This window comes from Lemur catta, chromosome 15 (genome assembly GCF_020740605.2).
Source record: "Lemur catta isolate mLemCat1 chromosome 15, mLemCat1.pri, whole genome shotgun sequence".
NCBI lineage: Eukaryota > Metazoa > Chordata > Mammalia > Primates > Lemuridae > Lemur > Lemur catta.
Genome location: NC_059142.1, coordinates 22,857,962 through 22,875,297, shown reverse-complemented (window position 1 = coordinate 22,875,297; position 17,336 = coordinate 22,857,962). Strand labels below are relative to the sequence as shown.

Below are 17,336 nucleotides of genomic sequence, written 5' to 3'. Positions count from 1 at the left end.
TTGCTAAACAGGTAACGAGGGTTGTTGGGATCTAGGTAGCTGACATTGAGGACCGGAACATTGGCACTAGAATTCCTGACTGGGCCTTGCCTTAAAGATTCTCCTATGGATGCTCAGATGAGACCACCCAGTAGAAAAGAACACGACCAATCCACATTCCCATTCCTCTAAAACGGGAACCACCCCCAACAAACCCATGCTTCTCCCTCACCACCAAGCTCATACTCTCAGCTTTGTAACTTCCTTCAAGGAAACACCAGAAGTCAGGTTTTGTACAAAAATATATATTTTATTCAATAGTTACATAATACTCATTTCCACAATAATATTTTTAGCAATACCTTGGAATTTAACAACAAGAAGTCGTTGCATTAATGATCCTTGCAAGGATCCGCAAAATATCCCATTCGGGGTTCACAGAGGAAAAGCAATTTTCCCAAGTCTCTAGATCTAAAAAACACTAGTATCCCAGAAGACAAACTTAAAACATCAATAACTTAAATAAGATTAACATTACTTAAAGCATTCTGCTTCATATTGATAAACGTTTGTACATTTCGAAATTATAATAAAATAAAATAGGGTATTTAGGGAGAGCTAGGGGACAATAAGTTAGCTGTAGGTGCTTGGGTTGTGGAGTGAGTGTTCAAAGGCTTTGGAGTTTGGGTTTTCTTGTCCAGTTTGGCAATGTAATCCTTGACCCAGTTCTGCTTGGGGTTCGTGCAGATCTCCTTGGCTAGTACGGTCTTGAAGCTGCGGAGAGAGAAGACACAGTTAGATGAAGTTTCAGCCTAGACATGCAGCCCATTCTGCACCAAGGGGCCACCATGGGGACTAGAGAAGGAAGGCAGGTGGAAGGATGGGACCCGGAGCAAGCTGCTCCTAGAGGTGTCCCAGGTGAAACCATCCTGACATCAGGCTAACGAGATAGGGATGGTCTGAATAAGCACCCACATGGAGAGTGATGTTAGGAGTTACTTTTTCTCTCTTGGCCCAATTTCCCCTTTGAAAATCTTTGGCTGTTTGGTTAGATGGTGTAACTGCCTGTGAGTTTGCGAAGCTTGTCCCCTGCTCCCTAAGGAAGAACTCTGGACCAGGGAGGGTTGGTGTGCTCAACTCACATCACAGCTTCTTTGGGACACTTGCTGTTGGTGACTCTTCTGTAGCTCATCAGCCTCTGCAGTGGGATCTTCCTACTTGAGAATGTATAGCAGCAGGTGACGGGGGCGTTAACCGCATCTGGAAAACAAACCACAAAGAAAAAGCGTTTTAGGATGGGCTGGATTCTTTTGATCTAAACCAAAGCAGAGAAGAGTCATGAGGAGAAGGCAAAGAGATGACAGGAGAAGAAGTAGAACCCATTAAATCCCAGTATTTCTGCCTATACTTCAGAGCTAGAATGAGATCTTTGACACGTTGACTCAAGTTTCCTGTGCTATAAAATGGGTACACAACATTGATAGTGCTCAGACAGAAATGGGAGCTGTTACCACTAGATAACATTAGAGGAGCTAATAATGCAAACTATCAGGGCCAGGGAAGATCAGCTGGGGACCCCAGCCACGGGTCCCTTTTTAGGCTTGGAGCAGTCTGTGCCTGATCGTGAGTTCCCCTGATACCCACTCCGCTGCAGAGCCTCTGCCCCTGGAAGCCAGGGTAAATGAAGCATAGACCAGGTTCTGTGTCTCCTCTCCCCTCCTCCGTGTCTGGAAACAGCCTGCACACCCACCCCAGATGCCCCATCTCTTTGATCACCCTGGTCCCCCAGACTCTGCTGGAAGCAGCTGGGGCAGTAACTACACTGAGGATGTTCCCAGGGCTGGAGTCCCGGGAGGAGCTGGATTCGGGGTCTACAGCTGGACTTGTAGTTCGGGCTCTGTCTGGGAGCCGCTGTGAGATCGGGATCAATCCTTATCCTTCTCTGAGTTGCCTTATCTTGGAAAAGCAGCAGTTAAAGTGAGACTGTGGGTACCCCTCCTGCTAGGACGGTCCATGATGCCCCAGAGAGGGGGCAGTGCGCTCCAAGGGGATGGAGGAGAGCCCTTACCTGGCTGAGCAAGGCCCTGGGGGCTGAAGGCGGCTACTGCCAGCAGCAGGCACAGGAGCATTGCAGAGACCTTCATGCTGGAGGGCGAGAGGCGAGAGGCGAGCCGTGAGCTTCAGCGGGAGAGTTGGAGGTTTCTGGGTTGGTCTCAGCCTCTCTGCTCCTCTGCCTCTGGCGGCTCTGTGGCTGCCTTTTATTGAAAGCCAAGAGGGGTGGAACCCAGAGGGAGGGCTTGGCGCAGGGCAGCATCTTCAATGAATGATGCAGTGGAATGTTAAATCTGCTGAGCAAGGGCAGCACCCTGGGAGATTTCCAGGAAGTAGAAGAGGGAAGTGGAGGGTCTGAATGGGGCACGGTTTCCATTCACTCTTGAGACCAAGTGAAGTGGGGGAGGACGGGGTGCCGTGAAGCCCAGACTGACCACAGACAGATGTGGGCCAAGCACATTATTCTTAAGGATTCAGCTTTCTCTGAAGTGGGAACTCTGCGGAAAGGGAAGGAAGCGAGGAAACTGAGATCACAAAGCAGTATGTGGCGCTTGCTGCTGGCCCACCTTCAGGCACCCGTCCAAGGGCCCTCTGAGCCAGGAAGGGCCTGAAGCCTTGGCGGGCTCCCCCAATACACATTATAGCCACCTGGTCACTATTGTCACCTGGTGACGACACAGTGGAACTCTGGCAGAGTTGTAGGGTTTTGCAAACATCGAACTGAATTCTAAGAGTCCTGGAGTTTCAGACTTGGAGGAAGGCCCATACATCATGTAGTGCTGTGGAAGGAATGCCCGTGTCGTGCTCACAGGGTGTTTGCTCTGTGCCAGGATTGTTCTAAGCACGAACGTTAAGTCTTTAAATTCCTGAGCTCTCTCTAGCAGGTATCCTTAGTTCCCATTTTATAGATCAGGCAACTGAGGCACGGACTAATGGGCTAAATAACCTGCCCAAGGTCCCCTCAAGCAGAACCCAGGCAGCCCAACCCCAGTGTCTGTGCTGTCACCCCTGTGACATACTTCTGGAAGGGGACATGTGCAAGTCCTCCAACTGGCCACCGGGACCTATATCTGGGTCTTCTCTCTGTCCCCAGCATCTTCCAGAAGAGCAGACAGCGAAAGGGGAGTGAGTGGAGAAACATTCCTCGTGGTAAAGTCACCGTGAGTTAGGAGCCTGTGGTTTGCACGGCTGTGGGTGAGAAGTGCCCCCCGAGTTACGGTGGCCGCTGTCCTTGCTTCTTTCTGGATTTCCAGGGAACAGGAGCGAGCAGCGGTGCAGCCTTTCGGGAACTGGAATGTCTGGCTTCGTTCTGCAGTTCTGCCTTTGGTTTCCTCAGAAACCACAGAGTCATAGCAATAAAAACTAAAAGACCTTAGAATTCATTTCCCTGAACTTCTTTCTCTTACAAATATGGTAGGATTCCTTGAGGTGTGTTCGTGGCTGGGCCAAGCCTAGAGTTCAACCCTCTTGATCCCCGCCAAACCCTCCGCCTCCTCCTTCTGAGCTTGCAGTGCCCTTGCCCAGTGGGCATGGAAGGACCAGGGACTCTCTTTCATAAAGGGTCGCTGAGACAGTGTCATAAATGCGTGCAGCTTCTGGGAAGAGAACACTTGCCGGTCGCTGCATTTGTAATAAGAAGGGGGCTGTGTCACACAAATGACTGCATTTTGCTCCCAGCGAGGGTCAGCAATGGCACCAGGGAGTGCTCACCAGAGCCGGCATCCGTCGTGCTGATGTGCCTCCCGGCACCGCCTCACGAGGCCCCCAAACAGCCCTACTTCCTTTGGGTGGAAGCGGAAGTTAAGTACCTTGCCCGGGATCAGAGGTAACAGCAGGTGTGGCTGAGACGCCCACCCAGGGGGTGCTCCTGTGTCCCCGACCGTTAAACTTGATGTCGCATGATGGATATTGGCTTCCTAGGGACTCCCAGAGCAGCTGCCATCCCAGACCGTCGGGTGGCATCACAGAAAGGCAGAATGAAGAGAGAAGAAACCAACGTGAGCCCTGCTTTGCTCCCACCTCTCAGGGAACCTCATTTTCATTTTGCCTGAGTCTTGCTAGCGACCCCTTTGCTCCCCACTAGTGCTGAGATCGCTTGTGTTCGGCTAGTCGTTCACCCCTGGCTCATTCCATTCCTATCAAGTGAATGAATTATTTCCAGCGCAGGAGACTCTGCGACGTCATGCAGTCATTTCCCCCTAGATCTTCTCATCTGATCTTCCAAGAAGTTTCCCCTCAGAGTCATGGAAACCCCTCTCTCATCTGTAAATGCAACCTTTCCCGCAGACCCGGAGGGCGGCACCCCGTTTCCCTGTGGAATCCAGACAGTCCTTGGGTTTTTCCAGGTTACCAAGGTGGCAAGAGGCTGACATCTCAATTCTCTCTGGGCTTAGTCACGTCACCATCACTCACAGAAGCCCAGGCCCACGGGACCTACCCAGACGCTACAGTACAGCCTCCTGTTTGTGTGTGAAGAAGCCACGTTCCAGAGAGGGAGACCGACCGGCCCAGGGTCACCGGGAAAAGCTTCCCGGCTCTGCTGAGTGTTCGCTCAGACTTCTGAGTGTGAGAGACTAAAGAAGGATTTTGGTCCTACGTCTGCACCCCAGGGAGAAGTTGTCATCTTTAGAAAGTCACTCGTCAGAGATGAACGGGTGGAAGGTGAAAGGGTGTGAATGAAAAAAGAAAGTCTTCGGGAAGGTGACAGCTTGTGGCCCTCCCACTCTGCCCTGTCCCCAGGCATGCTCCCCGCAGCTGGGGGGTCGGTCACAGGAAGGCAGAACACGGTGGAAATCCCCGCTCTGAGGCAGCTTTGGAAGTTCCCGGATCCGCAGAACTCGGCGCATCTGGCGCAGGCTGCATTCCAGATGCCGGGCCCGCCGCCAGGGAGCCTCACGCGGGCTGTGCTGGGAACCTCTCGGCAAGCCTGGGCCGGGCCCCTGCAGGGGGGCGTTGCAAGGAAAGGCCCGGCCGGCCTGGGGGGGGGGGTGCGTGCGGAGGTGAGGGTCGGCGTCTTGTTGCCCCGCAGAATCCCCAGCTCCCCCGGGGGCCCCCACCGTCAACTCACAGATGAGGAATGGAAAAATTTCTCTCGGTGAACAATACTTTCTTCCTTCCTCCTTTTGGGCTGACCCCACCGCCGGGGTTCTCGGGGTGTGTGTTGGTCATCGCGGCAGACTCCCACTCAGTGTCAGGGGTGAAGGAGAGAGGAAGTAAAAGTGAGCTTTCTAGAAAGATCAGAAGCCAGTGTCGGGGCCTCGTCCTGCTCACCTAGCGCAGGCCCCTTGCCTGTGCTTGCCGGGACCCCCTCAGCTCAGGCCTTCCGCAGAGATGCGCACCTGTGTCCCTTCTAGACGGCTCCCCGACCTCTCCTCCAGGCTAGCTCTTAGCTCCAGGTAGACCAGAGCCCGTTTTCCTGGGGCCTGTACTCTGCAATCCCTGTCCTCTCAAAGACCAAATCCTTCTTTATTTGTTCACAGAATGTCAGACATGAACAGGACCTTAGGGATCACCTGCCTGTTTCTCTGATGGGGACACTGAGGCCAAGGACAAAGCCAAGACACGCCGAGGTGACACAGAAGAGGAATGGCCACGTTTGTGTCGGTTTGTGCATTTCTAGGCTCTCGGTGTCATGTTCTTTCTCACCTGCCACACCGCCTCCTTGGGACATTCACACAGTTAGCACCTACCCTGTGCGACACCCTGCAGGGGGTCCTGGGGGCACGCAGAAGGCAAGCACCATGGAGCTTACTTTCCAGACGAGATGCTGAGATGCTGGAGTGAGCACTTGTGGGAAGTAGGACTGGGCTGAGGACTAAATCTGAGCAGTGCTCACCCCGAGCTTCCAGCATCTAGGATTCCTTGCGTTCAGGGTGGATCTGCCCCGGGTCTATTTGTAAGAAGAAGCCAAGGATATTCCTGGGGATGGTGGGGGTGGTGGTGGTGCAGTGATGGGGATAGCATTTGGGAAGAGAAAGGGAAGGTTCACCTGCAGGGGGTTGGTTGGGGGGAGGGAGTGGTGTCTGAGCCAAGCAGGGGGCTTGTCTCTGAGACTGTGCTGGGCCAGCCCGCAGGGATCAGCTCCTGGGTCCCATGGGGGGGGACTACTGTGGAGGAGGGGTGGGAGCTAAGCAAAGTCTTAGGCTAAAGGCAGTGTGAGCTACTCTGTGGCACCCCTGGGTTACACCTGGGGGAGAAGCTGCTCTCCTCATGTGGGGTTTGCATTGCACAAGGTGGCCTGTGCAGTGTGATGCCGGGGTCAGGGGACAGGTGAGCACATTTGAGGTGCCCTGGGAAGGCGCTGAACTGGGAGGGTATGAGGGAAACAGAATGTGAAGATAAGATGGAATAGAGACAGAAACATTAAAACAATGTTTTAGTAGCCTTCTATTGACTCCTTTGACACCTGTGCTGGAGTCACCTGAGGGAAACTCAAGTGACACAGAAGAATAGCATTAAACAGAGAGATGCAGACCTGTGAGAGCCCAGCTGGGGGGCCCAGGGAAGGCTCATGGTGGTCCATTTAAGATGGGCTCAAGGGTTGGGTAGATTTTGGACCCTGGGTGATTACTGGGCGGAGGAGGGGGCGCATTTTGGAGTTAACTTACAGAGATGGCAAATGTTATAATAATATGCTTGCCCATCTATCCTTGGGATCCTGTTAAAGCATAGATTCTGCTCTGTAGGTTTGGGGTGGGCCTGAGAGTGTGCACTTCTACCCAGCTCCCAGGTGAGGCTGCCGCTGCTGGTGCACAGCTCTGCTAGAACAGCCTCAGCAGGGCTGGGAGGAGGAAATGCTGGTCAGGTGCGGGGGAAGGTGAGCAGCGCCTGCATCTAGACCAGGGTTCCTGTCCGTGGCTCTTGGACAGGCTCTGGGAACCATCTGGAGTTGTCGTCCACAGTTATGGGATTGCACATTTTCCTGGAGACAGGGTCCATAGCTTCTGTTAGATTAGCAAAGGCATTCATGACCTTCGTATAGTTAAGTACCATACACCCCATCAGAAATAGAGAGTTCTGGGCCTCACCCCAGACTTGCTGAATCACAATATGCATTTTTTCTATGTAAAGCTGAATTTTTCCTCTGCTTCCCCTGCCCCACCCTCGGATGACTGCCAGGCTGTGTTTGGGAAACCCAGAGCTGAGGCATAGGGTGTATGAAGTAAGGGCTGTGCTGGCCAGGCTGGGAGGCACTGACACCATCTTAGAGATTCCAGAACAGATAAGAGGAAAGAAACAAGAGGGGAGGGAGAGAAAAGAGTAGAGGAGGGTGAAGGAAGAGGTAGCCTGGACTAACAGAAGGAGACACAGGTGGTGTCAGAAGCCTAGGGCCAGAGACCTACCTCTGCCTGTCTAGCTGTGTGGTCTTGAGCAAGTTCCTTGACCTCTCTGGGCCTCTTTTGTGAAAGAGGATTAGTAAGACAGCTGCTTCTAACATTGTCATGAGACTTGTATGAAGTAATAAACCAAGAATGCTTGGTAAGCAACTTGTAAAGAGATGTCAGTCTAAGGGCTGGTGACCTGCACTCTTAGGGGACATCCCAGGGCACAAACCGGGCACAAGCCAGTCCCAAGCAGCAGGTTTGTGTAGTCCCAATGCCCAGTGCAAGCCTCCACTCTTACTTCTTGCTATGAAAATTCATCAGCTATCTTTATTATATAATACGCAGTGAGGTTTCAATTTCCTAAGCTCTTTTTCATCCCTGGTTTCCTGTCTGCTTGTGGACAAATGCCTTGAGTACTGGCAAAAAACTGAAAACTGAGGGTCAGAGAGGGCAACCCCGGAATCACGTCAACCCCAGCTGCTCATACAGCAGCGGTTCTCCCCAGAAGGTCAGGCCCTGCCAGGTTCTTCCTGGCCTCCTCGGCTCATGTCACCCTCATCTTCAATCTCTGCTTCTAGAACTCTCCATACTCTATCCCATACCAGATCCCAGCACCCGGGGCAGCTCCTTTCATGTAGTAGGTTCTTAATAAATATTGTTTAAGTCAGTTGTTAACAGTCCAAGAATCTCAAATCATTTCCCCCAGATATCCGCATTGTAGGATGATTTAACCTCAGACAGGGAGATCAGTCAAGAAGCAAGACTTTTGGTACCGTGAGTTCCCTACTGACTTCTTTGATTTGGGGAGGAGAGAATAGCAGGCTGAAAAGAGAGTTGGGATTGGGAAACCGCTAGCAGAGAGAGTGATTTCAGGGGCCAAATGGATTCTTCTTTGGGGATGATCTGTCTCTTCCTTTTGGTTGCAAAATGTTGCGTGCTGAAAAAGGGAAACTTCCTCTGCCCCCCAAAGCTGCTTCTTTGCTAGGAGTTTGAGCTGGCTAGCCGGGGGAGCCCCAAGCCACAAAGCTCTGGCTCCATTCAAAAGCTCCTCTTGCCTTTCCTGTAAATTAGAGGCTGGAGAGAGAATCTGGATGAAAATGCAAATGGGGTTTGTCTAGTCGAGGAGGTGGGTCAGGAGAAATGGTTTTCCAAAGTACACACATCTCTTCTGATTTAAATGCAAGGAGTTGAAAACAAAGCACTGCCAAATAATTCAACTCTGCAACTTATTTATTGCTCAGAAATGTAGCCGTGATAATGGGAGAAATTTTGCAAGCACATTGCTCCCCTTGGAGCCGTTGATAATATAGTGGGAACAGCAGGGATGTCAGTATCACACAGAGTGAGGACAGGGTCCCCAGCATTAGCGAGTAGCGTTAGATGCTCAGTAAATATGTGATGAATGCGAGAATTAGGGAAAAATCAGAGCTGGAAGGCATCATAGAGATTCCAAAGCTGAAAGTCCCCACACTGCTTAATTTAAATAAAGTTGCCCAGGATTATAGAGAGAGAGCCGGTGCCAGTGCAAGGTGTGTGTGTGTGTGTGTGTGTGTGTGTGTGTGTGTGCGCGCGCGCGCATGTGTGTTAGGAGAAGTGGCTGGTGACCCAGGTCTTAACATTTTCCAGCAAGACTGCCAGTTTCTTTTTTTCCCAAGGAAACGCCTCTTTGCTTAGAGAAATCTTGCTCAAGGCCAAGCAGGCACTTGTATTAATAAATAGGCATGCATTGTCCTAGAGCAAGGGAGGGAAAAAACTTTGGTGGGCAAAAAGACTTCGCTTCCTAGCATCTCTTGCTATGCAAACTGGAGGTAGAGGAGGAAGTGGATAAATTTGCTTGAGGGTCAAGAGACCTCCTAAGAGGAGAGAAACTGAGGCTCTTTCTTCTGGGTCCAAAATCATTAGACACGGAGAGTCTGAAGACCAACTGGATTGGTCCCCTGAGTTCCACACCATGCTGAGAAGTCGGTGGGGGAGGACCGAGGCAGCAAGGCCTTCTGGAGCCACTGCATTGATGCAGTTGTCCTGCGTGGAGAGCAACAGCCAAACCTGTGAGTGCAAAATGAAGACGCTGCAACCTTGGGAGCCCAAGGGTGACACAGTGGCCAAGGATGGAGGGAGCCCCTTAGAGCTAGCAACAGGACAACCTTTGGGTGGTGTGCAGCTCCCACACCAGTTCCCCCTTGGGCAGTGACAGAAGCAGTGGCAGCCAAGAGCCCTGGCCCCTGGTACATAGGTGGGTTGGGTTACCCAGCTCCCACTTGGCCTGAAATTTAGCAGCAGGACTTCTCAGCTTGACTGGACAGGTCCCCGAAGTTCTTGGGCACCATGAGGCAGTTGGGAGGGGGTGCTTGAGCATGAGCCACTAGATTTCCTCCTAACAGGGACAACCTGGGGCCTTGGGGATTAACAGAACAGAATAAAAGAAATAGGAACTATTTTTTTTTTGCCCTGAGGTGACAAAAAGGACTATCCCAGAGACACACACATGTGTATTTATTGTGGCTAGTTTGCTGCACCAACACAGCGTCAGCCCACTTTTGTTCCCTGTCCTGCTCCCAACACAGTGAGGATGTTCTGATATCCTAAAATCATGCCGTAAACTTCATCATTATACAGCGCCGATTTCATGATGCTAAACATTAATTTTAAGTATTTACTTAACATCCTCTAGAACTTCTAGTTAATGAGGAAAGATTTCAAAATTGCTTGTCATGGGGTTCCAAAAACGATAGTCCCTTATGTGTGCTTTATGATTCATTAAGTCATGTGCATCTACAAGGGCCTTGTAATGGAGGTGAGGCTGGTGTCACTATTCCTGCTTTATAAATAGAGAAGTTGAGGTTTAGAGGTTGACTTGCCCCAGGACAGGGAGCTGGGAAGAGGAGGTGCTGGGATGTAAATCCAGGGGTTCTCACTGCAAGGCCAGGCTCCTGTCGGGGTGTTTCCTCCTTGAAATCCAGGCCTTTCCTTTCTGCCTGCTGGTTACTCTCCGTTCCCTTCAGCCTAAGCCTCCCCTTTTGAGATCACCTCCCCCCGCCCTGCACATGGAAGGCTCAGGGGGGAGGGGGAAGGTTAAGGGGCAGGAACCACTTAGGGAATGTAAGTTCTCCAACTTCCTCTGGGTCCCTCATCAAATGAATTCATCACCACCTCATTTCAGCCCTTGCTGCATGGTCACTCTCCGGGCTTTGTCATCTCCCTGAACTTCTCCATTTCTTAGTGTTCAACTTAGTAATCTAGTTCTTTGACCACAGCCTTTGGCTTCCTTCCCCTTCAGCGATTCTGAATCTACTGCATCAGCTCCTCCAGGGCCCCCTGCTCCTACCTGGCTTCCTTTCCTCCCGGCCCAGCCAGTGTCTGCACTCTCTACTCCCGCGTATGAATTCTCTCGTTCCTGCAATCCTGCCTCCCCACCCTCCAGTGCCCGAATCCAGGTCATCTGATCACCTGACCTCCCTGATTGCTGCAAGGCCTGGCCATCCTGGACAACAGGGGAGCTACAGATGCAGCAGACTGCTCAATGCCGCTGCCATTCTATAACGTGGCCCTGGGTCTTTCTTGCTGCCGTGCCTGACCGTGGCACTGGACACCTTCACCATTCCCTGTGTGTCTCGCGCTGCAGGCTCAGGCTTTGGCGTTCTCAGGAGACGACATACTCCCCGGTGAGAGCAGAGACTATGAGACAAGAATTCCCTCCATGCTCACCCCAGGCCCACATCAAACAGAATTCCATCTTCATGTGATGGCATCTCTTCCTTGCTGATTCAAAAGAGAAGCTCACTCTTGCTGAGGGTCCTGGTTCAGACTTTATCCGTGATTTACTGCCGCTTCTTCCAGAAACTAGCCCTCTCCATTGGCTCTGTGTCTTCTCCATCTTCTTCTGTCCAGTCTCCCCTTCCCTTTCACCAATGACCCGCTCCAGTCGTCTTCATTGTTTACAAAAGCTTGGTTTCCCTTAACCCGTCTTCCCTCAAGCCACTCCTTTCTCTCTCTTGCTTTCCTGGCGCCATTTTTGAATGATTGGTCTCTACATGTGGTCTCTACATTGTCACCTCTGATTAATTCCTCACCCTGTTGCCATTTATCGCCCACATCCGTTATTCAACTTAAATTCTTATTATCTCATCAGTGACGTCCTCATTACCTAATGTGGAGAATTCTTCATAGGTCTGGTCCAACTTGAAATCACTGCCGTGTTAACGCTGTTCATCTCCCTCCTATTTCTGGATCTTCCTCCTGTTCATCCCTGAATGCTGGTCTTCTCTAAGGATGTATATTTCCATTCTTGCTCACAAGAGTTTGCAAACTGGTGGCCCATACCACATTTTCCCCTTTAGGCATGTTCTCTTTGGCCTGTATGATGCTTAAAACAAATGCAATTAATTGCCAATGCTTAAAGTTAGGAGATTTCTCATTTAAAACTATGAGTGTCTGGTTTGCCTGGATAGAATCAGATTTGGCATCTACTGGCAACCAACCATGAGAGCAGAGTGGCAGGTGTCCCTCTAGGGGAAATCATATGCTCATAGGCCATCAGAGACTCCCACCACTCCTGCCCCAATTCCTCTGTTATCTTATGCTCAGTCCACTTCACTCACTTAACATACATACCTGGCCCCTGCTATAATGGAGTTTAGAGTCTTTTTCCTGTAACTCCCACATTCGGTGCTCTTGTAATTCAGCAATGACTCTTCAGATGAGAGCTCTAGACTTGCATTTCAATATGCTTGCTGGCATTTACGCTCAGATGTCACTCAACTTCAATGAGTGTACCCTTCCTTCTATGCATTTCTCTGTTCCTTTGCTCTCTTTCTTCTTTCCTTTTTTCAACCAAGGTGTAATAAGCCCCTGTGGCAGATGTAGAATTCCTACCTGAGAGTGATTTGGGAAATCAGTTTTGCTGGAAGATGTAACATAGGACTGGTGTTCAGGTTGCATTTGCATAGGAGGTACATGATTTTCCTTTAATTGGTATACTTATTTGGTGTGTCCTTGGTGGGAAGGAGTCTACAAAGGATTTGATGCCATCCCTTTGAGTGTCTGCTCTGCCAGGCACCATGCTGAGTGCAAGGAAGGCAGGGAAATCCTCCACGGTCCTGCTGTCATCGTGCCACTCCCAGATCTGCTTCCCCTACCATGAACTCACAGCCTGACCCACCCAGATGGCCACAGTAGAAAGCAAGTCTCCATCCTTGGATTTTCCTCCTTGCCTCCTTTCACATTTAATTGATCACTTAGATCTGTACATTCCGTTTTTAAAGTGTCTGGGCATTCATTTCCTCTTTATCCCAAAAGACCTGGGCTCAGTCTGAGTGCTAGGAAATCAGTTTAGTGTCATTTCTTGCCCAGAGAAGCTCTACCATCCACTCCATCCTTTGTACTCGCGGCAAATTTATTTATCCCAAATCACCAATCTGATCTGCTTAAACTCCTCCAGCCGCCCTCCACATCCATGCGATAAAGCCCAATGCCTTAACGTGGCCATTGGGAGGCCTCGCCTGGCCCCACTGTACCTTTCAGGCCATGTGTCACCCGTTACTTCTTTCAAATGCCCTGTGCTGCAGCGACACCAATTTTCTCATCTTTCCCAGAGCACAGCCCTTTTATGCATCGTTCCTCTTGACTGGAAAATCAGTGGGGCCTTTTCTGAGAAGTCTTTCCAGACTCCTCTGGACACACAAGTGTTTGCATTTTGTTAGCACATTACACTTTCGTTTCGCACAGCACTTGACTGCACCCTGTATTTTGAAGGTTATTTATGTGCATGTCTTCTTTACCTCCTCTTTGCTGGGACAGGCAAAATCTACCTCTTCTTTGAAGCTACCTTAGCACCCAGGACAGGATCTGGAATTCATTTATTCATTCATTCACCATTTATTTATTCATTGATTTAATCAGCAGCAATTAAGTGCCTGCTCTGTCCTGGTCATGAGCTCCGTTCCAGACACAGGTTGGCTGAATGAATGAATGAATGGAGAGGTTGGGGATGGTTAGATCCCAGCTAAATAAAAGCGTTAAAATCTGAAAATGGCTACTGTGCTTTGACTGGGTATTAATCCAACGGACTAACATCTTCTACTGAATTATTGTATGACAGTGGCCGAGTGGCTGGCTGTCTTGGGCCCTCATATGCAGAAGAGAAATGATAAATCTCTCAATTTTTTTTTTTTATAATTCTTAGGTTGGCTTTTTCCATTACTTTTTCACTTCCAAGGCAGCTGCAAAGGCAGGAAATACCTCAGTTCTGGGGATTCCCCATGGGATGGGCCATGACGCTGTATGCCCAGGGCACAGTGTTTAGCATTAGTTCACTTAATGTGCATAACAACTCTGTAAGGCGCAGGACAGAGACTATGGTGCCATTGCACAGAGAGGCCAGATGGCCTGCCCTCAGTCACGGTGCAAGAACATGGCAGAGCAAGGGTTGGAAAACAGGTCTTCTGCATCTACAGCCTGCACAGTTTGGACTCTCCGGCACTGCTCTGCCAGGCAGCTGGGCGACAAAGTGGGTCACAGACTGGACCCCACTGTGGTTCACAGTCTGGTCTGCTGTCCCGTCTTGGCCCAAACCGCATCCTCCTCATTCCCATTTCTCGGATCTGTTTTGCAATGTAATTCTTTTATCTTCACAGCTCTAGGCCAAGCACCAAGACCCTGGTTCCCTTTTTCGGTAATCAGTTTCCGCTGCTTATTTTTTTTATAGCTGTTTTTTTTTTTTTTCTAGTTCCCCATTTTTCTCTCAATTCATTTTCATCTCCTTGGAATTTGTCATAAGCCAAACCGGCAGTTTCAGTTGTGTCAGATCTCCCATTTGGAGGGATGACACAGATTTTTCCAGGGTGATGTTAGTTTTAGGCCTTCTAGGAAAAAGAAAGTCAGAAAAGCTGCACCACATCCCCATTATTTGCATCTTGCAATACGAACAGGTCTCCCACCTTGCTGGGTGTTGCTAAGTTCTTAGCAAGGCTTTTGGAGACATCTGACTCTAGACCCCTCACCCTTTGCTTGTGGCCTTTTCTCCAAGCCGACTAGAACTCAGGGGGTAACTGACGTCCCACAAGCTAAGAGATCACCCTTCCACCAGTGGGCACAGCCATCATGTAAGAGAGTTGCTTGATGTGAACATTGCATAGCATTGGCATCCAAACCTTGTTTCGCAGATTGAAGATCCTAAAACACAGAGAAAGCAGTGACTTTTCCAAGGTCAAACAGCAAATTGGTGACTAGGGCTTGGGCTGGAAGTTGATCTCTAATTCCTTTTCTAAGAAGAGGTCTTTCCTCTGTTGCAAGGTGCTTGTAGCATCAGAAACCCCTGGTAAGGGATTTGCAAAATCCCCGAGCATGCATTCTGGATAAATCTCTTGTAGTCACTTTAACTTCATACCCTTAACCCTTAAAGAAGTTGCCTGGTGGTGGAGGGGGTCATACCTCTGGGTCACATGCTCGTCACAGGAAGTGCAGAACTCTTTAAAGACATGATATCAGCCATCTGAAGCATTGATGAGGGGAACTGAGGCATGAACATGTTAACTGTTGGTCATTCACATGCCTGTCCCAAAGCTGCAGGGACACCTACCTATGCTCACAAAATAAGGCTACCAAACAGTCGTCCCCAAAGAAGAACAACCATCAAATTGCCTTTTCTATTATGATTAACATAAGAACAACTTTAATTCCTTAGAGGTATATTACACTTTACAGTTGATCAATCTCATTTGCATATATTCTCTCATTTCTGACCTTTACAACAGCCTGCTGTAACAGGTACTCTGTTTCCCATTTAATAGTTTGGGAATCTAAGGTTCAGAGAGGTTAAACACCTTGGCCAAGGTCCCATAGAAGGAAAATACCAAAACTGAATCTCCAAATCTGGGGCATTTTTGCTAAACCGCTCTCATACACGAACTCATGATAATTAAATTTCTCTGTAATAAGCACCTTCAGTAGTCTCATCTCTTTAGATCCTTACAGCTATCTTGAGAAGCTGATCTCAATTTTCATAAGAGGAAACTGAGGTTCAGGTCATGCAACAATTAAATGGCAGAACCAGACCACAAATGCAGGTCACCTTCTACTACCGTGCCTTGCCTCCCATGTCCAGGCCTCCAGCCCCATGGGAAAGTCCCCAGCTGTGCCCCGGGAAACCCTGCAGGCAGATGGCCAAGGCCGGGACAGCCAGCAGCCAGGACCTCATTTCCTGCCCAGAGCTCCCTCTCCCCACGGCCTCCAGCTGGGCCTCTCTGAGGGAAGGAGGGAACTTTCTAGTCTGAGCAGAGCAGAGTTTTCTGTGATCCTCTTCTCTTTAGGACCTCCACTGACCCTACAGGGAAGCTAAGATGCAAAGTAATAACTTACGTTGATTAGACATCAGTGATGTTCCGAGGGGTCTTAGAGAAAGATTTTATTCATTTATCCACTCATTGATTCATCCACCCATCCTTTAACAAAGCATTATCAAGGATATGTTCTGTGTCAGGCACTGTGCTAGCTTCTTGGGGTACCAGGATTGATAACACATAGTTTGTGACTCCAAGGAGTTGAATTTTGGTTTGGCAGGTTGAATAGAAAATGGTAGGTCTCCTGGACTCTTCCAACTACCTTACACTGCAGGTCCAGCCCCTCCTCACCCTCCTAATTGGCACTACTCTTCTTTGGGTTCTTAAAATTCTTTTTTCTGGACACTACAAGGCTCCCAGGTAAGATCTTTACCTGCCATCTCACACCTGTAATTCATCTTCTACCCTGCTGCCAAGAGATTCTGAAAAGCCCAGTCAATTGTGCCCCTTCCCTGCTGGGAATCCTTCAGTGGCTCCCTCTGCCCTCAGGTGTCTCCCCAGAGCTCAGTCCTCCCTCCCTCTCCCTCTCCAGCCTCACCGCTCCTCCCTCCCCCCAGGCAACCTGCTTCCAGAAAGGCTGAGCTGGGCTTTAAAAACTCTCATTCCCCTCCACCCTACCAAGGGGACACTTCCGGATCTTTGCACAAGGTGTGCCCTTTTCCTGGTGGATCTTATTTCTCTCATTTTCCAGGCCAATGTCCACTGGCCCCACCAAGCCCAGCTCAGAAGCCCGTTCTTCCCGCAAGCCAAGGCTGGAAAATATGCTCCTTGTGAGATTTAATTTTAGGTGTCAACTTGACTGGGCTAAGGGATGCCTAGACAGCTGGTAACACGTGATTTCTGGGTGTGTCTACAAGGGTGGTTTTAAACGAGATTAGCATTTAAATTGGTAGGCTGGGTAAAGAAGACAGGTCTCACCAGTGTGTGGGGGCATCCTTCAATCTGCAGAGGGCCCAAACAGAGCAAAAAGGCAGAGGAAAGGGCAAATGTTCCCTCTTTTCTGGAGCTGGGACATCCATATTCTCCTGCACTTGGACATCGGTGCTCTTGGTCTCAGACCTTCGAACTTGGACTGAAACTTACAGAATTGGCTCCTCTGGTCCTCAGGCCTGTGGGCTTGGACTGGAACCCCTTCTCTGGCTTTCTTGGGCCTCTAGCTTGCAGATGAGATTGAGGGACTTTTTAGCTTCCATAATCGCATGAGTCAATCCCTTGCAATAATTCTCTTTTCTACTTATCTATCTCTAACCTTTTGTGTTTTGTTTCTCTGGAGGGCCTGGGCTCGTACACCCTTCTGTATTTCTACAGCACTGGTGTTTGCCCCACACCGGTGTCGATCTGCTCTGCTGTTGGCTTTGCTCGTCTCTCTGATTTATCTGTGGGCTACTGGATCCCTGCTGCATAGATGATGCCTGGCCCAGGAAGGTGCTTCATTGTGTTCTGTTGAATGAATGCAAGAGAAATCCCAAAGCGAGAAACTGCTCATTCTCTCTGCTCCAAAACAGCTTGTAAAATGCAGCCGACTCTGTTCACCCTCGTGGGTGGCTGGGGCTCAGGAGAGAGGAATGTGTCTGGTTTTGTGGGGAACAAAGGGGGCCCTTTCAGTCCCACAGAGGCTGCAGAATGCAGGAGCAGCTGTGAGTAA

General features: G+C 49.8%; 1 protein-coding gene across 1 annotated transcript; it reads right to left on the bottom strand.

Moving 5' to 3' along the window:
- Positions 1-290: 290 nt before the first annotated feature.
- Positions 291-2,141, bottom strand: LOC123620186 (C-C motif chemokine 2-like). Its single transcript, XM_045525197.1, has 3 exons — positions 2,048-2,141; positions 1,122-1,239; positions 291-753 (listed from the first exon to the last, which is right to left on the bottom strand). Exons 1-3 carry the CDS (start codon positions 2,121-2,123, stop codon positions 588-590), a joined length of 360 nt encoding a protein of 119 aa, XP_045381153.1. The 5' UTR covers positions 2,124-2,141; the 3' UTR covers positions 291-587.
- Between the last annotated feature and the right edge of the window lie 15,195 nt (positions 2,142-17,336).